This window comes from Phoenix dactylifera, chromosome 9 (genome assembly GCF_051530095.1).
Source record: "Phoenix dactylifera cultivar Ajwa chromosome 9, Ajwa_hap1_PhDact_Kaust_v1.1, whole genome shotgun sequence".
In the NCBI taxonomy this organism is placed as follows: domain Eukaryota; kingdom Viridiplantae; phylum Streptophyta; class Magnoliopsida; order Arecales; family Arecaceae; genus Phoenix; species Phoenix dactylifera.
Window position 1 is genome coordinate 25,446,550 of NC_143198.1, and position 26,016 is coordinate 25,472,565.

The 26,016-nt window shown below is 41.5% G+C and overlaps 2 protein-coding genes across 3 annotated transcripts; both read right to left on the reverse strand.

The window, feature by feature from the left end:
• Positions 1–628: 628 nt before the first annotated feature.
• On the reverse strand, positions 629–2,388 carry LOC103700331 (zinc finger protein WIP6-like). The gene is made up of 2 exons (XM_008782281.5): positions 1,796–2,388; positions 629–1,680 (listed from the first exon to the last, which is right to left on the reverse strand). The coding sequence occupies exons 1-2, from the start codon at positions 2,243–2,245 to the stop codon at positions 1,204–1,206; spliced, it is 927 nt and encodes a 308-aa protein (XP_008780503.3). The 5' UTR covers positions 2,246–2,388; the 3' UTR covers positions 629–1,203.
• Positions 2,389–18,299: 15,911 nt separating this feature from the next.
• LOC103721239 (microtubule-destabilizing protein 60-like) lies at positions 18,300–21,660 on the reverse strand. 2 transcript variants are annotated; one of them, XM_039131723.3, is made up of 7 exons: positions 21,536–21,660; positions 21,321–21,401; positions 20,652–20,771; positions 20,480–20,578; positions 20,299–20,358; positions 20,103–20,197; positions 18,300–18,708 (listed from the first exon to the last, which is right to left on the reverse strand). In XM_039131723.3, exons 1-7 carry the CDS (start codon positions 21,566–21,568, stop codon positions 18,582–18,584), a joined length of 615 nt encoding a protein of 204 aa, XP_038987651.1. In that variant the 5' UTR covers positions 21,569–21,660; the 3' UTR covers positions 18,300–18,581. The 2 variants fall into 2 exon arrangements, with proteins under 2 accessions (XP_038987651.1, XP_088560691.1); XM_088704565.2 differs by having other exon boundaries at positions 18,385–18,708; positions 20,299–20,367.
• Positions 21,661–26,016: the final 4,356 nt, after the last annotated feature.

Here is a 26,016-nt window from a genome sequence, read left to right on the forward strand (position 1 = left end):
AAGGTTGATGCCATTTGAATTGGGTTTCAGTAGCTTCATCATTAAAGATTGTTTGATTGGCTGAATAGATTTTGTCATATAATAATATTTTTGCATATTTAGCTGACCATAAAAGATGACAAATTTCAAAATAGCTTATGTTTTGTTGAGCATTTATTTTTATGAAAAGGTTACATCAAATATTTGTTCTACTCTTAATAAAAGAGAAACACCTTACCAGCATTCTATCTAAAAGATTAAGGATATGTTTGAAAAAAAAAAATTACCTCAATCCCAGCCAATGCGAATTGAACTTGTTTACGTCCCACATAGATTTTTTTTTTCCTACTAAGATCTCATTTGGTTTATAGAAAAAGGAGTGAGAAAATGGGATCAACGAGAAAATGGAAAAATAGCTTTCCTATAGAAATAAGATTTCTAGATTTTATAGGAAAGAAAAATCTATATGGGATATGAAAAAGTCCAACTCTCACCGGTTAGAAATTGAAGTATTTTTTTCCAAAAGTACCATCAAGCTTTTGGATATTATGGGTTAAGATCTTTTCTTCTGTATAACTTTCTTAAGAAAGTAGATGATTAATCAAATATAAGCAAACTGCAATGTGCCACTTATCCATGATCAACCAAACCAGTGAGAAAAAATTCTTCTTATGAATCAAACGATTCCGAAGTATGAAAATCTTATTTTCATTGAAAAGCTACTTACCCCTCTCTTTTCTCCGAAAACTCCAACCAAATCTGTAGTCTTTCTCCATTTTCCTATTAGCCACACTCTCTTCCCCACTTTCGGCGAACCAAACAAGTCCTGAAGCCCGCAAGATCTGAAGCTACTGGCAGCTTAAGAAGATGGTTTAGACTGGAATCTAATTTACATTGCTTGTCTGCTCCTAAAACTTCTGCTCTGGCATCACATTTACATTAAGAATGACGGGGCAGAAAAAGCTAAAGAAAAAGAAACTCGTAAAAATATCTCTCCCTCTCCTGTCTCATTCACAAGAGACAATGGCAGACCATTGAACTGTAAGCGAAAGAAAAAGATAAAAAGAACTCTCAGAATGAGACCATGCCCCTTCCTCTCTCACACACACATATACATATACATACATATATGCATATACACACACACACACACATATATATATATTAATATCCTATAATCTAATGTGGGTTTAAAGTTCTGAAAATAGATGTTTAGTTCACTAACTAACAGCGCATGTTACCGTTTTCTCCATTTCCTCCCTCATCAACATCCTCACCCTCTTCCTCCTCTTCCTCCTCATCTACATTCATCGACTCCACGATGTGGGGAGCGTGGCCGCCGCCGAACGACCGGACGTGGTCTTTGAGGGAGCGCTTGTGCTTGAAGTCGGAGCCGCAGATGCAGAACCACAGCTTGCCGCAGTTCTTCTCGTGGGTACGCCAGTCGCCGCGCACCGCGAAGGCCTTCCCGCACCTGCGGCACCCGAACGGCCGTGCCCCGTGCTTGCGCTTGTAGTGTGTCTGCAGTGTCCGGAAGTCCTTAAGCGGCCTTGACCGCGGGTGCTCGATGTTGTTCTTGCACCCCTCGGCACAGCAGTAGCACGGAAGCCTCATCATCGACGGTGAAGCCGTCGTCTTCGTTGCCCCTCGCAGAGACTCCGACCCCTTCCGGTATTGCGAGCCGTGCCCCCACATGTGCATCTGTCCAAAGAATATATATCTAACCGAGCATGAGCATGATTGATAAATGACTGTAGCACCAAAGTAGTGAAAGCGAATGCAGCGAAGCAAACCATGCATCGGATACTAGCTAGACCTGCATGTTGTTGTAGCGGTTGAAGGTCTTGTTGCACACGGTGCAGGAGAACTGGGTTGTGCCGACGAGGATCTCGGCGGCAGAAGGGATCCAGTACTGGCTTGGGGTGGAGTTGGAGACGGTGGTGGTGGTGGTGGTGGCGGCGGCATTGGTACTCATGCTTGCACTAACGCTTGCGCTGGGAGGCCCTATAGAAAGGGCGATGGTCACGTTGGAGTCATCATCATCTGGTCGGTTCAATGGGTGGGAGAGGGGGTGTTGTTTATTGGACTTGGACTGGGACCAAGAGGTGGAAGTGGAAGAGGAACAAGAAGAAGGGTTGTTCTGCTGGCCGGGGGGCCAAAGAGTGAGGAGAAGTATGGAGTGCTCTTCTTCCTCTTGCTGTGAAGAAGACATGGAGGCACCACCACCACCTTTGGTGAAGAAGCCATGGCTGGGTGGAGGGTGCATGATGGTTAATTCCTTATGCTAGCTGCTGGGCGAACAAGTGACATATAGAGATCAAAATAAGGAGAAAAGTGTCTTCTTATTATTTTCTTTTGAATGGATGGGAGAGGAAAGGAGGGGAGAGGAGAGGAGAGGAGAGAAGAGGAGTGGAGTGGTGGGAGCAGCGAGGTGATCGTATGGACGTTTAATATATATATATATATATATATATATATAATAAGGGATGGGGGTGGGGTTGGGGAAAGAAGAAGATTGGAGTGAATGATTGATGGATGTAGGTGTTGAGGAGAGAGGAGGGAGCATGCACGTGCAGTGGAGGAGAATAGATGGGTTTTGGCCGGTTTAGTTTGGGGAGGAGACAAGAGGCCGGCAAAGGAAGGAAGGAGGAGAGGCATGGGACCGCGGCCAAGCGGGAGGCCCCACCGTCCTCGCCCGGCCCGATTCCCCACCGCCCTCTCTTCTCTCACATCGTTTTCATTTCCCTTTCCGGCCACATTCACTTCGCCTTTAGTTTCTCCTCAACTCCGCGTTTACATTCTCTCTCTCTCTCTCTCTCTCGCATGCACGCGCATCGACCCAATCAGAAGTCACGGATTCCCTGCTTCCCTCGTTGTAGAGATTTTCATACAAAAAGGATACATGGGAGGTGATGGGTAATTAAAGGGGATGGTTAATTTTTTAAAAAACTTCTTGCAGATAGTGTGCTGCAAATAGGTCAGATTGACCATCCGACCTAACCCAATCCGCTTAGACCTGATCTGACTTATTTTGGAAGACTTATGGGGTCGGGTCGGGTACTAAAGTTGGTCCCGTTCCATTTTTTAGGTCGGATCTGGGTTTATTGAATTCAGACCTGAGCTGACCCATTTGAAATTTAAATAATTTTGAATTTTCAATGCTATGATCCAACCCGACCCGACTCGACCCGAATTTGTAAAATTAATTGAGCCCACAGGCCACAGACTGTGAAGATGCAAACAAGTTCTAAAGCGATGGATGAGTTGACCCGAACCGATCCTGACTTAGACCCGAATCGAACCCGAATTTTTTGGGTTGGGTCCGGGTTATACATGGATCCAACTCGACCCGAATGGCCCGTTGTTGGAATATTTTAAAATTCCAATTCTGCCCTTCTTTGCTTTTTGCCTTTTTGTTTAGTGTACTTCCTTTAGTCCCACATTGGAAAGAGATAAAACTTAAAAGGTCTTTATGTAGTATTCAGCCTTTCTAACTTGGTGAAGCAAAGAAAGAAAGTAGCCCACGCGCGCATGAGCCCAATGGAGGTCCAAGCCAAAATTGGCGAATCCGATCCGGAAACGTTTAACCGGGCGCGTTGCGATTATCACGCGCAGGGGGACCCCCCCCCCCCCCCCCCGCGGGTGTGGGCTTGAGCCAGGTTTCTTTTTGCCGTTTTATTTTTTGAATTGTTTTGAATAAAACGTCGCGTCTTTAAAACAGCTCTTTGGTTATCTCTTGATAAAACGTCGCGTCTTTAAAAACACCTCTTTCATAAAACGATGTGTCTTTTAAATACGCCTCTTCATTTTCTTTTTAAACCCTATCAGATCCGATAGAGTCATCTAATCTAACCTATCCTCTCTCTGTTTCCGAAAGCCTCTCTGTTTCTTGTTCCCGAGGATAGGCCGCCATTACCTGCTACACCGAGATTCAATCTCCGAGGGGCGCGATCTATTCTTAAGGACAGTGAAATCACGCCTCAACTGATAAGTTCTTCCTTCTTTCATCTATTATTTTTCTTACACCCGTTAGGTCAAAAATCGTAGCTGTGGACCCAACCCGATCCAATCTCTACTGGGTTGGATCTGGTTCAAAATTATGTTCCAAAAAGGAACCGAGTTGGGTCGAGGTCACTCATGACTCGACCCAACCCGACCCATTTGCACCCCAACCTATTGGTGATCTTCGAGTCGATGATATGGAATTCATCCCTCAGCATCTATTAGCCCGCAAGGCAGCAACACATTGGAGGATTCGTTTGATTTTGGTCTGACCATTGAAATTAGAGAAGAAATATGTGGGAGAAGATGATTGAGAATCTTAATGCATTAGTGGCCATACCTTAATGGAGAGATTCAAAATCTATTTGCAGCCACGAGATCCCGAATTTTCTGGTTGTGTTGTAACATATTGAAATTGTGTTGTAACTGTCCAAGCTTGCATTGTAACCACTTTAAAATATGGCCAAATTGCTTAGGGCCTTTATGGTAATCTTCAACTGTTGGCATGATTGAGGGAGCGCATTTTTGCATAAAGCAAGGAGTTGTTACCCGAGGTGAAAGGGCCCAAATCGATTTGGGATGGAGGCTGGGCGAAGCATCTATCATCGAACTATATGTCGGTTAGTGCATAGTCCTAGAGGTTGGTTGCTTCTAGTCTACTCATCTCTGCTTTTGGATTGGTCGTGGTAAACCTGGCTTTACCGTCTATAGTGCCATGTCAGTTTTTAAGTCAAACAAATTTGGCCGTGTCGTGTTATCAGGCTCATGTTTTGCCACATTAGATAGATCTGCTTCATGGATAACCTGAAGAAATAGATATATATATATAAGCTTACATATAGGCAGAATATTTTTTAGGCTCCCCTTTTTCTATCTTGTAGCTTCTAATGAACCATTAAAAGGGACATTCACGAGAGAGAAAAATAAAGTCTGACGATCCCTAGGAAGTATGCTAGGCTTAATCCACTGTACACTACAATGTCATGAAAGTAGACCTTTATAAGCTCTTGATGAAGGGCTATATTACTTGATTGTTACCTGCACAAATATACTTGGAGTGTTAGTTAATCTAAGCATCTTCATCCATCCATAAGTCCCTCCTCGATTTTGAAGATAGACTTCTACTCATCTACATATTGGATTTCAATTTTATGGTACTTGCCTCTTGGGGCAATTTATAAAAAGACCTATTAGCATATCACAACCTAGAACCCTATCCAAAAAAGCTAGCCAGAAGGTATTGTTTGAATTCCTTAGTCCTATATAAGTACCCAAAATCTCCTCGGTAAATAATCAATATGGGACTAAACACACACCCGCACGGGTCCGCACATACTTCTTTCATTCAAGCCCTATCGTCCTTGTCAGGCTAAGGGTTCAAATTTGTTGCCCAGATAGACAACCCAAGAGGGGGGGGGGGTGAATTGGGTTTTAAAATAATTTTGCAATTGAAACTTTTGTGGATGACTAATTAATGCTTTTGTGAGATGATTAATTAGTTGTTATGTGCTGTGAATGAAATGAGAGAAATAGAGAGAGACAAACAATCACAAACACAATATTTTATAGTGGTTCGGAGCTAACCCTTGCTCCTACGTCCACTCCCCAAGTCTCACTTGGGAATTCACTATAACTCCTTGGATTACAGCCGGTTGTTTTACAAGCTCACAACCAAACTTGTTGTTTTACGAGCTCACAACGAACTCGGTCGGTTTTCCCTGGCTCACCGACTAGAACCACCCCGATTGTTTTTCCGGGATCACAATCGAACCCTTACACATTGGTTTTACACTCGGCTCACCAACCAACCTCTACACCCTTGATTCAATCCCCCGATTGAACCAAGCAAAGACAATATGTAAATAAAAGGGACAAACAGAAAACAAAGCTTCTCAAAAGCAGATAAATAACAATATAAACTGAAGAGAGGTTAGAAGCCCTCAAACACGTTTGAGTTGGAGTTGAGTAGGGCTTCTTGAGCTTCGGGTCTCCTCTTGAATGTCTGGTCGACTTGAATGCAGGAGGAGGCTTCTTTAAATGCTGGGAAGAGGAAGTTGGATGGAGTTAATGCCGCTCTTCCCTCTTTTCGTTGAAAACCAACTTGCAGAGAATGAAAGCTTGATCTCTTTGAATGGAATGGTAGTTCTCTGCCTTGCTACAGTCCTCTGTGGCTATTTAAACCATCCCCCATGGAAACTAGCCGTTAGAGACCTTTTTCTGCCCGTTCTGCACACTCTGCACAACCTGACAATATGTCCGTTGGGGGGTCGGAGTCGACTCGCGCGATCAGGAGTCGACTCGGCTGTAGCGGGAGTCGACTCATGCTTTTCTGGAGTCGACTCGGCAACTGTTCCGGATTTGAATTAAAGTGGCCTCTTCGATTGGGAGTCGACTCGGCTGTAGCGGGAGTCGACTCATGCTTTTCTGGAGTCGACTCGGCAATCCTGGAGTCGACTTCTGAAGCTGACTTGGCATTTTCGGAGTCGGCTCATCTCATGAAATCCACGGAGCTAATTTTCAACTTGGCCCACTGGAGTCGACTCGGCGCTCAGAGCCCGAACTCCCGATCTTCTGTCTTTTGGCTCGTCCAGTCTTGGAGTCGACTCGAACTTCTCTGGAGTCGACTCGGCTCTCAGTTTCCGAAACTTGGCCTTCTGTCTTTTTGGTGGAGCGCTGCCTCGGAGTCGACTCGTGTATTGCGGGAGTCGACTCGAATCTCAGAGTCCGAAAAACGGTTCTCTGACTTTTGCCTAGTGTTCCACTGAGAGTCGACTCTCACTTTCTTTGGAGTCGACCTGCCAACCATCGGAGTCGACTCGCATTCCACCGGAGTCGACTCGAATCTCAGGGTCGAAATAACGCTCTCTGACTTTTCTGACTGTAGCTTCTTGGAGTCGACTCATATTACTCCGGAGTCGACTCGGTAAGCATCGGAGTCGACTCGCGCACTTCAGGAGTCGACTCGCTGACAGGTTTTGAGTTGATGCTTTCTGTTCGTCTGTCTGTTCTCAGTCGAAGTCGACTCGTACTGGTCTGGAGTCGACTCGAGCCCGTGCCAGTGATTCTGATACGCTTGGAGTCGACTCGTAATATCCTGGAGTCGACTCGAGTCTCAGACTTTGGTTCAATCTGACTTCATACCTTATCCAAAATATCTTGAGCCAAGTCTAGAGACATTTAGACAAGATTTTCACTGAAACACTCAATTGAATTCATTAGTAAAATATAAGATATACTCAAATGCTTTGAGCTCATCAAAATCAAATAGGGTTTCAATCAATCACTCCACAATCTCCCCCTTTTTGATGATGACAAAATATTGAGTATATGTAAAGTGAATTGCTCAATAACCAATGAAATAAGATCTATAAATGAATTCAAATGTCTGGTTATTTAATTTATCCAAGTTTGAAAGGTGTGAAACAATAAATTTTGGAATTAAAGCTCCCCCTTTCATTTGGAATTATATAAGCCTTCATATCATGCAATCAATTGTTTGGCTTATATATATTTAATGATTTAGCTTTCTTAAAAATTCAGATTCTCCCCCTCAACATATGCATTCTACTTAGTTTTGATTCTCTGAATTTTCTTTTAATGCATTGAAGTTTTTGAACTGAAATTTTTGGTTTTTAGAGGGAAAATCTGTCAATTTGTTCTTGAGTAGGATTCAGCTAATCTCCGAATATCCCTTGAATAGATTCTGGAGATTACTCCATTAGGAGCCCCAACAGAGAGATAATGAGCCTCGAGGTACCAAATCCACTAAGAACAAATTATATTTTAATTTTCATTTTGATTCCTTTTATGTTGATTCCATTTACATATCTATTAAATATTTCTCCCCCTTTTTGTCATCATATCAAAAAGGAGGTAATCAGAACACACAATCAATCATAGATCAAATGGCACAGAATTGCAGACAATATGGCTACTCATTGTATTGATTTATATGTAAATACATGCGAGAATACAATAAGTAAAGCAAAACAATACATGTCAACACAAAAATAGCTAAGGTCTCCTCGAGGATGTAACTCCTCCTCTCGAGGATGTAGCTCCTCCTCTCGAGGATGTGTCTCCTCCTCTCGAGGATGTGGCTCCTCCTCTCAATCTGCTCTGCTCCATGAGGAGGGTGACTACATCTGTAACATGCCCGAGCTGAGAGATAATGGACGAAGTGGCCCTGCTATGTGTAGTGGAGAGCTCGGTCACCGACTTCTGAAGTGCGTCCAGCTTGTCGATGAGCACATTCGACAAGCGCTCGGCCCCCTGAGTAGTGGTGCTCATGTCCTTCCGGATGTCGTCGCGCATCGTCCGAGTGGTGCTCGTGACCTCATTCATACTGGAGAACTGGGCCTGGATCAAGCTCCGGACATTGTAGATCTCTTTCCGTACATGGGCCGTCATGTCAGTCACGGCTGTCAAGGAAGGGACCAACTCAGAAGATGTGGGTGCAGGAGTGGGAGCAGGCACTGAACCTCGGAGCTCCCGAAGTAGGTCGTCCCGCAGGTCTCGGACAATCTCCTGCCGCAACTCCAGGAGCTGCTCAGGAGCAATCCGGACCTCCATGGGTGGTGGAGCTGAGGAGGAGGGTCCGGCTGAGGTGGAGGGTACTGGAGTGGAAGGCTGAGTGGGATAATCAGAGTCTGGGTCAGGACTAGGAGAGTGTCTGGTGGTACGTGTGGAGGTAGAAGACTTCCTAACCCATGTCCTCTTGACCTTCCGAAACCCCATCCTATGTAGGGTCCCCGGACGCATGCGATCTATCCATCGCAATGCGCGAGAGGGTTCCCCCTCTGGAATAGGAATCTCGTACTCCCTAAACAAAAGAGTGAACAACATACCGTAGGGAAGGGTGAGCCTAGGTCTATCTAGTGGCTCAAATAGATACCTATAAATGAGTTTGGGAAAGTTGATTGGGGTGTCCTGAAGAATATAAAACATAAGGGCGAGGTCCCTCTCAGAAACAAAATCGAAGCGCCCAGTCTTCGGGAAGATGGACCGAGACAAGATGCTCAGGAGGATCCGCACCTCAACAGGAAGTGAGCTAGCGGACACCTCACCTAAGGGGGACTGAGGTGGGTATCCTAGAATGGCCGTAAGGGCCTCAGTCCTATCCTCGGGGTGTGTGGGAGCCACCCCTACTTGTGGAAGGTGGAGGATGTGGGCAATGATATCCTCCGGAATGAACAAAGGGACACCGGCTACCGTGCCCTCTATACCCCCATCTCTCCGATGGACGGTACCGTAAAACTCTCTAACTAATCCAGGGTATGTGGGGAGATCTAACGTAAGGAAATACTCTAAGTCCTGGACACGCAATCTCTCACCTATGGTGAAGCCCTCCCGGGAGAGATAGTCGAAATCGACGTATCTCCCGGTGGAGACCGCCTTCCCGGCGCACGGCCTCGCGGGAACCGCCCTCGGCGGGGAACGAGCCGGAGGTTGTGGCCTCACGGGGTCGTTCCGAGCCTTGGAACGCCGCTCGGCACCGGTCGCGGAATGGGGCCTCTTCCGGCTTGAGACAACGGATTTGCGAGACATGGTTGACCTAGAATGGGATGAAAACCTAATGGACTATGAAAAATCGACGGGAAAAGGACCTAGGGGCGGCCGGAGACGATCTACGAGTCGACTCTAGGGTTTTGAACAGTGGCGGCGGTGGAAAGAAATGTTTTCTAAGCGATGAAGTTAGGGTTAAAAAGTCGGATCCCGACTGCGAGTCGACTCCACTGAGTTGCGAGTCGACTCGACCTCGAGTCGACTCCAAAATATGCGCGAGTCGACTCTCCTTATGCGCCTGTTGACCTCGAGTCGACTCCCGACTGTGTGCGAGTCGACTCCCCCTCTGCTGCCATTGTTCTCGAGTCGACTCCCGTGAATGCGCGAGTCGACTCCCCCTTACGAGCCGACTCTGAAACATGCTCGAGTCGTCTCGAACCCTGGCACGCACCTTAAAATCATGCTATGTTCGTGCCGAATGAGGGAAAATCACTAAGTTATGGCTTGTTTTGATGATCATTGAAAAGAGACTCTATATTAGCTAAAATCTAATCATCAAAATCAATGAACTAGTGGAAACTACCACTAGGATGGATCAATCACTCCTAATCCCCTCCTAAGCACACTAAATCTCTCTTCACTTAGGGGTTTTGTAAAAATGTCAGCTAATTGATCATTAGTGCAAACAAATTGTAGTGTCACATCACCATTCAGTACATGATCTCTTATGAAGTGATGTCTTATCTCAATATGTTTAGTTCTTGAATGCTGAATTGGATTTTTAGTTAGATTAATGGCATTTGTATTATCACAATTAATGGGTATTTTATCTTGTTTAATGCCATAATCTTCTAATTGTTGTTTGATCCATAAGATTTGAGCACAACAACTTCCGGCTGCAATATATTCAGCTTCAGCAGTAGATAATGCAACCGAGTTTTGTTTCTTGCTAAACCATGAGATTAGGTTTTCTCCTAGGAATTGACATGACCCGCTGGTGCTTTTTCTCTCAAGTTTACATCCAGCAAAGTCTGAATCTGTATATCCTATTAAGTTCAGACTAGATTCTTTAGAATACCATAAACCTATGTTCTTAGTTCCTATTAGGTATTTAAAGATTCTCTTAACTGCAATTAGATGTGATTCCTTAGGATTAGACTGATATCTTGCACACATGCAAACACTAAACATGATATCAGGCCTACTTGCAGTAAGATACAATAAAGATCCTATCATACCTCTATATAGTTTCTGATCTACAGATTTACCTGATTCATCTTGGTCTAATTTACATGATGAGCTCATGGGGGTGCTGATTGACTTGTTTCCCTCCATATCAAACTTCTTGAGCATCTCCTTGATATATTTGGCTTGATTGATGAAGATGCCTCCTTCGGACTGTTTGATTTGAAGCCCGAGGAAGTAGTTCAGCTCTCCCATCCTGCTCATCTCAAATTCACTCTGCATCAAATCAGCAAATTCTTCGCAGAGGTGATTGTTAGTAACACCGAAAATGATATCATCAACATAAATCTGCACTAACAACATATCTTTGTTTTGCTTTTTCAGAAATAGTGTTGTATCTACATTACCCCTAGAGAACTCATGTTCTAATAGGAATTTGCTAAGCCTTTCATACCATGCTCTAGGTGCTTGTTTCAAACCATAAAGTGCTTTGTTCAATTTATATACGTGATTAGGGAATTGATGATTTTCAAAACCAAGAGGTTGTTCTACATATACCTCCTCATTGATATACCCATTTAAAAATGCACTTTTTACATCCATCTGAAATAGTTTGAAGTCCTTAGAGCATGCATATGCTAATAATAATCTAATAGCTTCAAGTCTAGCTACAGGAGCAAAGGTTTCATCAAAATCTATACCCTCTTCTTGATTATAACCTTTTGCTACTAGTCTAGCCTTATTCCTTATAACTATTCCATTTTCATCAAGTTTATTTTTATAAATCCACTTGGTACCTATAATTGGATATTCAGATGGTCTTTCAACTAGATTCCATACTTTGTTTCTAGTAAATTGGTTTAATTCTTCTTGCATTGCATTTATCCAATTTACATCATTTTCGGCTTCTTCTATGTGTTTGGGCTCAAAATGTGAAACAAAGGCTAGATGATTATTTAAGTTCCTAAGGGATGCTCTAGTCCTAACAGGTTGTGATGGATCATCTAGAATTAATTCCTTAGGATGCCCGTGAGCATACCTCCAAGCCTTAGTTAGCCCATGATCTACTATAGTCTCTTGGCTTGATGATGCATCTTCAATTAATTTTTGATTGTTATCTTGTAATGTCATCTCATCTATCTTTTCTTCAAGAATTTCAGCATCATCATCAAAATTAACTCTCATGCTAGAAGAAATGTCACTAGAATCATCAAATACAACATGTATAGATTCTTCTATAACTAAGGTTCTTTTATTAAAGACCCTATAGGCTTTGCTAGTTGTAGAATATCCTAAGAATATGCCCTCATCAGATTTAGAATCAAATTTACTTAGATTATCTTTCCCATTATTATGAACAAAACACCTACATCCAAAAACATGAAAGTAATTTACCTTTGGTTTTCTGTTTTTCCAAAGTTCATAAGGTGTTTTTTTTATAATGGGTCTCAATAAAACTCTATTTAATATATGACAAGAAGTATTAATGGCTTCTCCCCAAAAGTACTTAGGGAGGTTACCTTCACATAACATAGTTCTAGCCATTTTTTCTAGAGTTCTATTTTTCCTCTCCACAACTCCATTTTGTTGTGGTGTCCTAGGTGCAGAAAAATTGTGTGTTATTCTCTTTTTACTACAAAACTCATCAAATAAATGATTTTCAAATTCGGTACCATGGTCACTTCTAATAGCTATTACTGAGGTATCTCTAGCATTGGTTACTTCTTTATGGAATTTCTTGAAAACAGAAAATGCTTGATCCTTATGAGCTAAGAACATGACCCATGTGTATCTAGAATAATCACCTACAATAACTAGACCATATTTATTTCCACCTAGGCTTGTTGTTCTAGTTGGTCCGAATAGGTCCATGTGTAATAATTCTAGAGGTCTAGAAGTAGAGACACATTTTATGGATTTAAAGGAGTTCCTAGATTGTTTGCCATATTGACAAGCTTCACATATTTTATTCTTTTCAAATCTTAGTTTTGGCAAGCCTATCACGGAATCTCTTTTAACTAATTTAGATATTGTGTCCATGCTTGCATGACCTAACTTACGGTGCCATAGCCAACTAGCATCATTGTCCTTAGTTTCATTAACAACTAAGCATGGGTTGTGTTTGGCAAGATCCTCAAGATCTACAACATACGCATTCCCACGTCTTATTCCTTTAAAAACTAAACTATTGTCATTTGAGTTTGTTACGATGCATAGTGATGGTTTAAACATAACATCATAACCTTTATCACATAATTGACTAATGCTTAATAAATTATGCTTAAGACCGTCAACATACCTAACATTATCAATAAAAGTAGAAGGGGTAATTTGTACTTTACCTATACCAATGATGTGACCTTGGTTGTTGTCTCCAAAAGTCACAGCACCTCCCTTCTTAGCTTCAAGGGTGAAGAATTGATCCTTGTCATCCGTCATGTGTCTTGAGCAGCCACTATCCAAGTACCAGCAATTTTTGTTGACCTTGGCTGCAAGACACTCCTACACAAGCAAATCATGTAATTTTAGGTACCCAAGTTTTCTTGGGTCCTTCATGGTTAGTCATGTTGGTTCCTTTTGGAACCCATACCCTATTAATTTTTCTTTTAGTTTTACCTTTTCTATAATCGCACACATTTGCTTTATGTCCTAAGGTTCCACAACAAAAACAGGTTATTTTCTTAGTTTTACTTTCCCCAGCTTTAACAAAGAAGTTACTAAGAAGTTTTTGCTTATTTTTTGGTTTATACCCTAAACCCGCCCTATTAAATACTGCTCGTTGACTATTAAGTATCATAGTCAATTTTTCAGAACTATATGTAAACTTTTCAACCAAAGGTTTGTACTTTTCGAGTTCTTTAGTTAGAGTTTGTTTTTCGGTTTTTAGAATGTTTAAATCTTTTATGAGATTCTCGTTTAAGATTTGTTTATTGTTTTTAAGTTCTGAAATTTTTTTAGTTAATTTTTCATTATCTTTACTCAAGGTATTAGTCTTTTGAGTTAAGAGTTGATTGCTTGTCTTAAGTTCTAAATTTTCTTTGGTGATAGAGTCCTTATCCTTAACTAATTTATCATATTTATGTAGGTATGATTGATTAGCTATCTTTAGCTCTTTATTCTTAAGATTTATGGCCTTATATTCAATCATTAGTTCATTAAATGCATCATACAATTCATCAAATGTAAAATCTAGATGCGATTCGGACGTTACCTCATTTTCATTGGCCATAAAGCAGAAATTGGCCTTTTCTTCTTGTTCATCATCCGATGATGATGATGATGAGTCGGAGTCCGATAGGGTGGTGACGAGAGCTTTCTTCTTCTTGTATTTGCTCCCCTTCTTTAGTAAGGGACACTCAGCTCGGATGTGCCCCGGTTTCTTGCACTCATAACACCCAATCCCCTCATTTTCCCTTTCCTTACCTTTATCCTTCCGATAGAAATTTGAGGGGCCTCTCCTTTGATGATAGGACTTCTTGTTGTTGATGAATTTTCTGAACTTGCGCACGAGGAGAGCCTCATCATCATCTCCCTCATGATCTTCTTCTTCACTGCTGCTACTGCAAGACAGATCTTTGTTAGATGATGTAGATTTAAGAGCTATTACCTTTTTCTTATGGGAGGACTCTTCTTCGCTGTGCTGCTTCATTGTTAGCTCGTGAGTCATTAGGGATCCAAGGAGCTCTTCAAGTGGAAGCTTGTTCAAGTCCTTAGCTTCTTGGATTGCCGTCACCTTGGTTTCCCATGACCTTGGTAGACAGCGAAGAATTTTTCTGACAAGATCACTGTTAGTATAATTTTTGCCAAGGCTTTTTAGGCCATTGACAATGTCAGTAGACCTAGTGAACATGCATGTGATTGATTCATTAGAATCTATTTTAAATAGTTCATACTTATGAACCAATATATTTATTTTGGATTCTTTGACTTGATTCGTGCCCTCATGGGTCACTTCAAGTCTATCCCAAATCTCTTTTGCAGAATTGCAAGTAGAGACTCTATTGAATTCATTCCTATCTAGTGAACAATAGAGCACATTCATTGCTTTCGCATTGAGTTGTGCCTTCCTAAAGTCATGGTCATCCCAATCCTTTTCTAGTTTGGGTACATTGACACCCTCTACATAGATGGATGGGATGTATGGTCCATCACTATAATGGTCCACATCTCATAATCTTGGGCTTGGATAAATATTCTCATCCTAGCCTTCCAATATGAGTAGTCGGATCCATTAAAGAAAGGGGGTCTTTGGGTGGACTGACCCTCAATGTGGGAAGATCCAAATGGGGTTGTCATTTTGATCTTTGACTCTAAGGTAGAAGAGTTTAGGCTCTGATGCCACTTGTTGCCTAGATAGACAACCCAAGAGAGGGGGGGGGTGAATTGGGTTTTAAAATAATTTTGCAATTGAAACTTTTGTGGATGACTAATTAATGCTTTTGTGAGATGATTAATTAGTTGTTATGTGCTGTGAATGAAATGAGAGAAATAGAGAGAGACAAACAATCACAAACACAATATTTTATAGTGGTTCGGAGCTAATCCTTGCTCCTACGTCCACTCCCCAAGTCTCACTTGGGAATTCACTATAACCCCTTGGATTACAGCCGGTTGTTTTACAAGCTCACAACCAAACTTGTTGTTTTACGAGCTCACAACGAACTCGGTCGGTTTTTCCTGGCTCACCGACTAGAACCACCCCGATTGTTTTCTCGGGATCACAATCGAACCCTTACACACGTTGGTTTTACACTCGGCTCACCAACCAACCTCTACACCCTTGATTCAATCCCCCGATTGAACCAAGCAAAGACAAGATGTAAATAAAAGGGACAAACAGAAAACAAAGCTTCTCAAAAGCAGATAAATAACAATATAAACTGAAGAGAGGTTAGAAGCCTCAAACACGTTTGAGTTGGAGTTGAGTAGGGCTTCTTGAGCTTCGGGTCTCCTCTTGAATGTCTGATCGACTTGAATGCAGGAGGAGGCTTCTTTAAATACTGGGAAGAGGAAGTTGGATGGAGTTAATGCCGCTCTTCCCTCTTTTCGTTGAAAACCAACTTGCAGAGAATGAAAGCTTGATCTCTTTGAATGGAATGGTAGTTCTCTGCCTTGCTACAGTCCTCTGTGGCTATTTAAACCATCCCCCACGGAAACTAGCCGTTAGAGACCTTTTTCTGCCCGTTCTGCACACTCTGCACAACCTGACAATATGTCCGTTGGAGGGTCGGAGTCGACTCGCGCGATCAGGAGTCGACTCGGCTGTAGCGGGAGTCGACTCATGCTTTTCTGGAGTCGACTCGGCAACTGTTCCGGATTTGAATTAAAGTAGCCTCTTCGATTGGGAGTCGACTCGTCTTGACCCGGAGTCGACTCGCCAACTTCTGGAGCTGACTTGGCATTTTCGGAGTCGGCTCATCTCATGAAATCCACGGAGCCAATTTTCAACTTGGCCCACTGGAGTCGACTCGATAATCCTAGGAGTCGACTCGGCGCTCAGAGCCCGAACTCCTGATCTTCTGTCTTTTGGCTCGTCCAGTCTTGGAGTCGACTCGAACTTCTCTGGAGTCGACTCGGCTCTCAGTTTCCGAAACTTGGCCTTCTGTCTTTTTGGTGGAGCGCTGCCTCGGAGTCGACTCGTGTATTGCGGGAGTTGACTCGAATCTCAGAGTCCGAAAAACGGTTCTCTGACTTTTGCCTAGTGTTCCACTGAGAGTCGACTCTCACTTTCTTTGGAGTCGACCTGCCAACCATCGGAGTCGACTCGCGTTCCACCGGAGTCGACTCGAATCTCAGGGTCGAAATAACGCTCTCTGACTTTTTTGACTGTAGCTTCTTGGAGTCGACTCATATTACTCCGGAGTCGACTCGGTAAGCATCGGAGTCGACTCGCGCACTTCAGGAGTCGACTCGCTGACAGGTTTTGAGTTGATGCTTTCTGTTCGTCTGTCTGTTCTCAGTCGGAGTCGACTCGTACTGGTCTGGAGTCGACTCGAGCCCGTGCCAGTGATTCTGATACGCTTGGAGTCGACTCGTAATATCCTGGAGTCGACTCGAGTCTCAGACTTTGGTTCAATCTGACTTCATACCTTATCCAAAATATCTTGAGCCAAGTCTAGAGACATTTAGACAAGATTTTCACTGAAACACTCAATTGAATTCATTAGTAAAATATAAGATATACTCAAATGCTTTGAGCTCATCAAAATCAAATAGGGTTTCAATCAATCACTCCACAAAATTCATTCCAATCTAATCACAAGCACATCGGCTTGTGATCAACTTCCATGACCTCGTGTTGCAGTGTCTCCTAGTCCACATAGGCTATGGGCTGAATTTGTTCTGATATCATTTGTCACAACCCAGGATCTCACCCAAAAAGGCTAGGCGGAAGATATTTTTTGAGTTTTTTACTCCTATGTAAGTATCCAAGATCTCCTCGGCGAATAACCGATATGAGACTAAATACATATCAGCACGAGTTCTTACATAGCATGCCCAGCATAGGAGACTTCTCACGAGGAAATCCAGATAGAAGTGTGAAGTGCCAAATAAAATCATCAACAATCGTTCCATCATTTTCCTGTTTTTCTCATTCCACTTTCAGTTTTGACACTCTTAAAGTTTTGGATTGCTAAAGATGTTAATCTTTTTAATATCAGCTAGCTATTTCTTCCAAATTTTGCTGGGTTAGACCACACGAGGCTGGTTTAAAGTACAGTCAATTGGCTTCAGCTTGGTTACTTATGCTGGTTAATTTTGTAGAAATTAATTAGGATTTGCTTATGCTGGTTTTATGAAAGAGGTTACTGGTCATTTAATTCTTCATTCTGGATGTGGCCATCAGCAGGCAGCAAATAAATATCATTAAACTTTTTTGAACCTTACATATGGCTTGATATACGTGATGAAAGCGACGATCGAGGATGGATATCAAAGTATGATTTTGGACTTGCATCTAAGCTTAATATGAGTTGGCAAAATAATATATGCAGACATCTTTTGAGGTTAGACAAAGGTACTAATTCAGGATCTTCTTGATAAATGATAATTCCCTTTCGAAGAAGGTCTATTTTTTGGGTCCCTCCTTTTATCGGTGACCCTCTCATGGAGTTTTAGGACATCAAAAAAAAAAAAAAAGGAATCTAATAATAAAATTATTAGCCCGCGTATTCAGAGTCTAGGCATCATTTTTGATGATTCTCTTATTTATAATATAATAGTTCTAGACACTATCCAAAAAGATTAGCCGAGAAATATTATCTGGATTCCTTTGTCTTGTATAAGTATCCAAAATCTATCTAGTATATAACTTATATATATGGAACTAAATACGTGCTTGTACAAATCCTCCAACACTCTCCTAGTTTGAGCCCTAGTATTTTTATAAGACTAAGGGTCCAAATTTAATCACAAAAATCGTGATCGATTCATGATCAGCCCCAAAAAGATGTACCGCAGCATTCCTTAGTCCACATAGATCGTAGGCTATGTCCCTTTTGATATCATTCGTGACAAGATAAGACTTTACCTAAAAAACTAACTGAAAGATGCTATTTAGATTTTTCGATCTTGTATAAGTACCCAAGATCTATTCAGTAATATTGGACTAGACATGCACCTACATGGGCCTCACAAATAATTTTATTTACCATTCCAAGGAAAAAAAGAAAAGTACATTCCACCAGCTTCTCAAATTTACAAAAAGTGTCATGGCATAAAAAAAAGCCCTTATTAAAATTTTTATGATAATTTTACAAACAAATGACTCGTAGATGATTTGGCCTAAAATGGCCGGCCATTTTCTCATCACTCCACCATGAAAAAACAAAACTATGTAACAGTTGTGCACAACAATTTAAGCGTACGTAACAAAAGGGCCTAGCTTGAATGGCAGCTTTCCTAGATGACTATTTGACAGCCTTCATATTTTGGTTAATATGCTGATGAATTTTGTATGGCTCGCCACCACTGCAAAGTTTTTGTTTCAAGAAATGAAAACTTGGCTCTCTTGGAACTGTCAGAGGTCTTCTTGACCTGTCAAATGCAAATAACAGAACATAGGTAGGGAGCATGTATGCTTTTTTTTTTTAATTTAAGATATCGTCATTGATCAAAGTAAGATGGGTACACTTTAATTTTTATTAGATGCAAATCCAGCACAGCATCCCAAAAGGCTACGACTATTAACGACATCCAAGAAGTACTTTCGGATAGATTGATGATCTAAACTTTAAAGAAGAGATCTATGTATAAAAATAAAAAATCCTTGACATTTCTGATATTGAAAGCCTCTGACAATGGAAAACAGGTTTCTGATCACCAAAAAAATGGGCGAAAAACAGGTTAAAGTGTGAGGGAAACGCTCCCCGTGATTGAAAAAATCAAGAAGAAAGAAGATTGACATAATGTCTTTCTCAGACACCAACCTCCCACACACCAACCTTGATGGCTAGTGCTTCTTTCAGTGTATTATCTATAGGTTGGGGATCGGCAAATCTAGCCCAAAAGACTCCTAAGCCATCAATGTGTCAAGCTAGGATGGATTGAATTTACCCCAACAAAAATTTGTCCACTTTTCAGGCTTGTCCTTTCCATCCAAGGGACGTATCTATTGTGCTTATTGAGTCGATCGATGGTCATGATGAAGTTGGACCATCTGAAGAGTTTAAATGGAGGGAAGAGTCTGAGTTACCATGCTATAGAACAACATAAATAAACATTATGACTCCAAAGATATTACTTCGTTAAAACATAAATTCATATGACAGTTAACCATAGGGAATTCATGTGGTTTTGAAACCTCTAAAAACCATGACTGAGATATCGTTTGCTACTCCCTAGCTTATCTCAGGTTACTAGGGAGATCTTCAGATATTGCTTAGAAAGAAGACTGCCCTTCTAGGTCACATCTTCGAGAAGATATTGCTCATCGAGAAGACTGCCCTTCCAAACCAATTTTATCCCCACCCCCACCATGTGTCAAGATGAATTAATATAGACCGGGGGAAAATGAGAAAACTCAGTTGTAAAGATGCAGCCTTTGACGTAAAATCTTGTTTGAGGTTTGTTGGATAAGCTTACAATTATCCTCCGATGGCCAGTTATGGAACCTCTAAAGTTCTCATGATTATTGACCGTCAATCATGGTGTGTGGGGCTAAAATTGTGTTTTGGCATTATAAGTACATTTAAGTTCATCCGTTGCTTTCTTTAGAATGCTTTTATATAGCCCCTAGTTGAGTTCAGAAATATCTCCTGCACATTCTTATATCAAAACTCATTTCTATTTTAATAGCCTCTTTGTGATTGTGGTGGTCATTATTTATGTTTCATCTTCTTTGCCACCAATTTGGAAAGGATGGGCTATAAAATGGGAGCGTCATCAGTGAACGGATTCGTTATTACATTTCTATTCAAATTTTGCATTACCGTTGTGGAAGGAATGGTCTGTCAAATATCGGCATCAGTTGCGCTTTTGGAACCATCTCTTTTCTTATAATCCTTATCTCCTCTTCTTCTATAACCTGCATATTATTAATTGTATGAGTGATCTACTATGTCAGTGCTGTTATTGACACTTCCATATAGTATATAATGATGAGAACCAGTATCATAATATAAACACCTTTAGGAGCTTCTCTTCAAATCTCCGAAGGATCTCCAAGGAATAGTTTTTGCTTGAGACCTGCATGAACTTTAGGCTTAATGCTGATAGGATTCGATGCTAAATCTTACGTTGGTCAGCATTGGCGTGCTCATGAAATATCAGAGAGAAATAGATGATTTCAGAGCCATCAGAGGCTTACCAGGTTATTGAATCCAGCACGCCTAGCCGCTCTTTGCTCGGTGTGTAGCTTAATATTTAGTGGCTTTGTCTGCTCCTTTACGGGTGGTCTTGGTAAATTCTGTTGATTAAAATGTCATTATTCGCTATAAAAAAATAGAAAAGAATTTAGGTGATGTGGCTTGTGAGATTACCTGAGGTTTATCAGTAGTCAGCGGCAAACCTTGCGCAATAGGAATCCGTTGTTTGGCCTTCTCGGCAACCAAATCTTGCACTCTCTTCGTAAATGCTTGCTCTTTTATTTGTCCTCGTTGCTGTCAGAAAAGTTAAAGGCAAGATACATATGTTTACCTTTTCCTGTAGTGAATATAAAGCTTAATTAAAAGAATCAAGTGCTCTAGCTCTCTCTCTCTCTCTCTCTCTCTCTCTCTCTCTCTCTCTCTCTCTCTCTCTCTCTCTCTCTCTCTCTCTAAAGGCGAGAAAAAAAAAGATAAACGCTTAAAAGAATTAAGTGGTCCATAAGTACTTTCTTCGCAAACCAGAAAAAAATAATGTGCTGCTAAGTATCATTAACTATTGGTCGAGCAATTTGAAGTTACAACGTCATTTCGATGACCTTTCTCTAATAGCATATTTCCACCGTGCAGTGCAAAGATTCTTCTATGACTTCTATGACATTGGTCTGTGTACTGTGTACAAGTCAGCTTAGGCTATCAACTAGATGACCATGAATAGTACGGGAGGACAGGTGAACTTTGCATGGAAAAGTGGCTTGGATTTAATTAGCAACTTTAAGTGCTTTAGTGGTGATTTGATACAAGAGCTGCACCCAACGGGTGACTCATTGTAGCTAACAGTAGTACCTCGGTATGGAGTCTAAAGGGCTGAAGCTGGCCACTTTTGACCCCCCGTTTTGTGTTTGAGCTGGGTGTGGTCTTTGGAGTCTTGAAGAATTTAAAAAGAAAAAAGAAAATAGAAGTTAGATCAGAAGGCAGAAAAACTCTAAATGCTTAGTTGGGAGTAGCAGCAGCAGTAGCAGTGTTTCTGGAGCCAAAGGAGTAACGAAATGCTTCTCAACCTTTGGGGGCGAAAGCTTGCCGGGGTCCTCCATTTTGGGGTGCTGAGGGATCCTGCATGCACAAGACTACTTATTGACCTCCAAAAGAAGGTGGTTAAGGGAGTAGTTTTCAGTTCCGTTGCGATTTCACTAGCCTTTTCGTGTTCCTTCAAGACCTCATTCATTGATCCAGCTTTCTAAATCAATTTGGTCCGAGTCATACCAAACTTTGATACAATCTCCCACCTGGTAAGCATTCCCAACAAACCCCTCCCTTTAAGTTGAGACTGAATTTTTCCTCTCAGAGAGCACACAAGGCTCAATGACAGATTAACGACTACGCGGTCATTAAACAAGTTTGTTATGGTGGGGGTTAGTCCCCTTGTTCCATCATATGTTGCTACCTCTAGAAGATGGCAAATAAAACCAAACTTTGCATTGCCAAGGAATGTGAATTGCGCAAATGCGACGCTATACCGACTTATTTCAGCCTTGAAACTTGTCGCCAATTAATCGTGAAACTTACAAAAGCCATTGCTCAGAACGTGTTCCTGGCATAAGAAGCTTGTGGACATTGCTGACTTAGCTAAAAGCTTTATTAATTCATGGGGGACATGGGAATAGAAATGAGGTGGCCTGAAGGTAAGAACATCTGGGAATCCTTATTATCAGCAATATTTTGTGATATCCCTCAGGACACTCGTGTAATAAAAAAGTAAAACAAAAGTAAGCCAATCATTTGAGAAACTTTTTGGACACTTTGTTTGCAAATAAGAGTAATGATGAGTCCGGTGATGCATCTGCCTCATATCCATGGTGTCTGGTGATGGGCTGGCATCATCAAGAAAATTTCACTAGAACCAGGAACATATGGTTATGTAAGGAGATCTGCAGCACTTGTTTGTAGTGTAGTAGCAAGGAGGGCTGGGATATTTATTCTACAGTATCCTCCCGTTGCCTTACCCTGGATAAAAAATATCCCTCTCTTTTTATCCCTCTCTCTAACGGTCTGGTATTTTGATACGAGATCTACTTCTTATGTATATCTCCTTATTTGAGTATGAACTAAACTAATTGATGGTTTATCCAAGATGGAATTAGCTGTGTGGAGGCATGCAGGGAGAATGGTGGGGATGCAGAAAGGAGGGATGCATGATCTCTTTTTTTTTTTTTTTTTTTGGCTAAAATGGATGATTCATACAGTTTTAATACATACATATCCAAAAAAATCAGAAAACAGCAAATCACGGAGAGTTCTAAGCAACTCCCTCTCTCCAACCTATGGGGCATCTCCGGAGTAATTAGCCACATACGAAGTCACCCAGGCTGCGGCCCTATTAGCCTTTCTATAAACATATTTGACCTGAAATGCCACGCCACCACTAGTCATGGCCTGGATGTCCTGAAGCAAAGGGTGGCACCCTCCCAGGCCACCGGTGCCACCCTGGATCCACCCAATCTCCATAGCCGAATCACCTCAAATATAACTACTCTAGCCCGCAACAAGCTTCGAGCATGGCCCAGACTGGCCCACGCCGCCATGATCTCCCTAAAGAAGAAAGGAAAAAGAATGACTTTCAATGCCACACAAGACTGAATTCAAACTTCATGGGATTTCATGTTTGATGATGGCATGAGTCTTCATATGCTAGAAGCAATTCCAGCAAAAGAACAACATATTTTCATAGTTTTCTCTTAATTTTTGGCCTACCAGACTTTACCTACTTAGCCTTCGTACATGGACAAGCCTGAGCATGCAATTCTAGAGTCCGAATCAGATTGGTCCCTTCTTTTGAGGCCTAATCGAGTCTAGGACAAAACCATTCTCTTAATTAATCCATATAAAATTACTAATATTTATAAAATATTTTATAATTTCTCATTTATCTCTACTATTATGAAGAAATCTTCTAGGTTTCGGACTCCATCCTCCTTTTGATTCCATCTTGCAATAATTATCAAAATCCCCTGCAACTCTACACAACAACTCGGCAATATGACAGCACTCAACATTTCTACTATTTTTCTCTCCATCTCAAATATACGCAGCTCTGCACCCACTTTCCAAATCCCTATCCTGAAAGGTAGAGCATTTAAATTCCCTGTTTATCAAATAAAAATATTAGTTCTTAGCCAAAAAATAGTAATAATAATTAAAAAAATATTAGTAAACTGTTAAATGTTTATGTTACAACTTCTTATTATTCATAAATTTTAAACTTTGCTTATTAATTCTTAATTATAATATCATTTATTTCTTCACATGCACTACTTGTGCTCTGTTTAGATTTGTGTGTGTCAGAGAGTGAATTACATTTCGATATACATTGTTCCTATATAATAAACGGCTAAGAGAAATTCTCTTTATGAATTTTACAGTGGATCAAAAAGTTATATCTCTTTTATGAACAAAACTAAAATTTCGTTCCTCAAGCCGAATCCTAGCTCCACCATTCGTGATGAGGGTGTTGGTGTTGGATATGAAGAGAGAGAGAGAGAGAGAGAGAGTGGTTAACTTAGATTACTTGGGAGTAAATACATCCCATGGAGTCAAACAGAGGAAGGTCCCTCAATTCTCTAGGCACATCCACAGACCATGATCGGTCACAAATTTTTTTATCCAGTCCGCTAGGCTGTTGGCCTCACGACAAGCATGAGTAGCTTGAAAGAATAGAAATATTTGGTTAAATAGAGAACATCCCCCCCGAGTCCTTCGTTGGGCTACAAAGGCCACCTCGATATAATCTCTGATGTATAGTTCTAATAGATCACATCAAACATTAGAAGAATTGCCCAAAGTCAAATTGGATTCTCAAGTTGCCTGTGCCCTCTAGATATCTTGCAGCAAGTAGATAGAACCTTGAAAATACGAGACTGAGTGATAGCTGTTCATTGTTGTTCGGCCTTATGATAACAAGTGCTCGTTTAACTTCACAATTTACCAAGAAAAATGAATTAAGAATGTTTTCACCTTACTTGAGAGAATAAGAAATAACACGCCACCTTATGTATTTGAGAGAAGTAGAAAAACTTGATATACGGAAGTACACATCTGAAATATGTTAGGTTTAGTTTATGTTAGCTCTGGTTGCCCAAGTCTTCAACCCAAACTGAACCTGCTTCTAACTTAGTTTGATTTTTATCAATCCGGCTAATCCATACCAAACCATGGGTTGGTTTTGGTTAGGTTCAGGCTGTCGCGGCCCATGCTGCACCCTTGCACATTTCTTCTGTTCCTCAAGTACTTAGCGTTCATGTGGAAACTCCCCTACAGAGAATTCCCTTTGCTTCCTTTTTCCTCCACTGGTTACTGGTTTTTTTTCTTTTTTTTTCCTCAGAGCAAATGCTTGGTCGAAACTATGACCTTAGATCACATTTCTTCTTGCACATCCTCAGAACTCCGATTACCTGCAAGAGGAAACAGCATACAAGCAAACAGGGTGGGTTTGGAGTAACCTTTGCCAACCAAAAGGATCACCATGTTTCTGGCTTCCGCACCAGCGAAGTAGAAGTTTTCATGGCAGTTTGCTGTCCAAATCGGCGGCCAAGATCCTGCTTGCATCTTCTGTTTGAGATGCTGCGCTGAGAAAAGTATGGGGAGGCGTTTCCCTGGTGGTGTGCTGGTTGCAGCCCAGCTTTCTCTGGATGCTGGTTGACTCGCACACAGTTTACTCCAGGATTTGGTCGCGTTAAAGTAGAGTGCCGTCCCGACAGTGCCAAGTGGCCAAAGTTGGTAAAGTCTTCCGTGCTAATACGACGGATCTAAATTAGATCCTTCTCTCACTCCAGGATCGCCCTGGTTCTAGAATAACAGCTAAAATAATAATAAAAAATTTAAAGATTCACCGTACCGATCATATCAATACCGATCATATCAATGTACCTATGGATACCGGTACCATGGTCCGAGCTAAAACCTAAAAAAAAAAATTGAAGTCGGTACGGTATGATCGGTACCGGTTGCGAAGGGTCGAAATCGAAAAATATAGCTGTGTTTCGTCCGGTACTGATATGTACCGATCCGTACGGCAGACCATGATCCAAGCCCTGCACAACCCCTTTGCCATCTATGCCGACTCCTTCAAAGCTCGCCAAACTACTGTAAGGTTCGTCTGGCCAAATCAGCATTTGGATGTCTTGATTTTCCACCAAATCAGACCAGCTTTACGGTGACGGTCTCAAGCGTCGTATTTATGCAACATGCCAGCCCCCCCTCATAAAAGAAGATGATGATGATGAAAGAATGAATGCATGGCATGCAGCATGCAGCATGCCTCCCTTCATCCACCTAAAAACAAATAAATTGTTGTGGAAGTATATTTCTTTCCTCCAACTGCATGGATGGCAATGACTACCTCATGCAAATTGGTCATAGCTCAATTCAAGGGTAAAGGTAGGATAAATGCAACGGTTGTCATTTGAAAACATTTTTTTCCACTGTCCCTCCTTTCTGCCCTCTCAACCAAATGCCAGTCATGTTACTACATGTAATACAAACTAAC

What these genes read in the sequence shown, in the direction of transcription:
- LOC103700331 (XM_008782281.5), bottom strand. Translation starts at nt 2,245, where the DNA reads ATGCACCCTCCACCCAGCCATGGCTTCTTCACCAAAGGTGGTGGTGGT. An exon ending in ACCGCTACAACAACATGCAG is followed by an intron (nt 1,681 to 1,795) that starts GTCTAGCTAGTA and finishes TTCTTTGGACAG; the next exon opens with ATGCACATGTGGGGGCACGG.
- LOC103721239 (XM_088704565.2), bottom strand. Translation starts at nt 21,568, where the DNA reads ATGGAGGACCCCGGCAAGCTTTCGCCCCCAAAG. An exon ending in GCAAGCTTTCGCCCCCAAAG is followed by an intron (nt 21,402 to 21,535) that starts GTTGAGAAGCAT and finishes AAATTCTTCAAG; the next exon opens with ACTCCAAAGACCACACCCAG. An exon ending in AGACCATTCCTTCCACAACG is followed by an intron (nt 18,709 to 20,102) that starts GTAATGCAAAAT and finishes TGCATTTGACAG; the next exon opens with GTCAAGAAGACCTCTGACAG.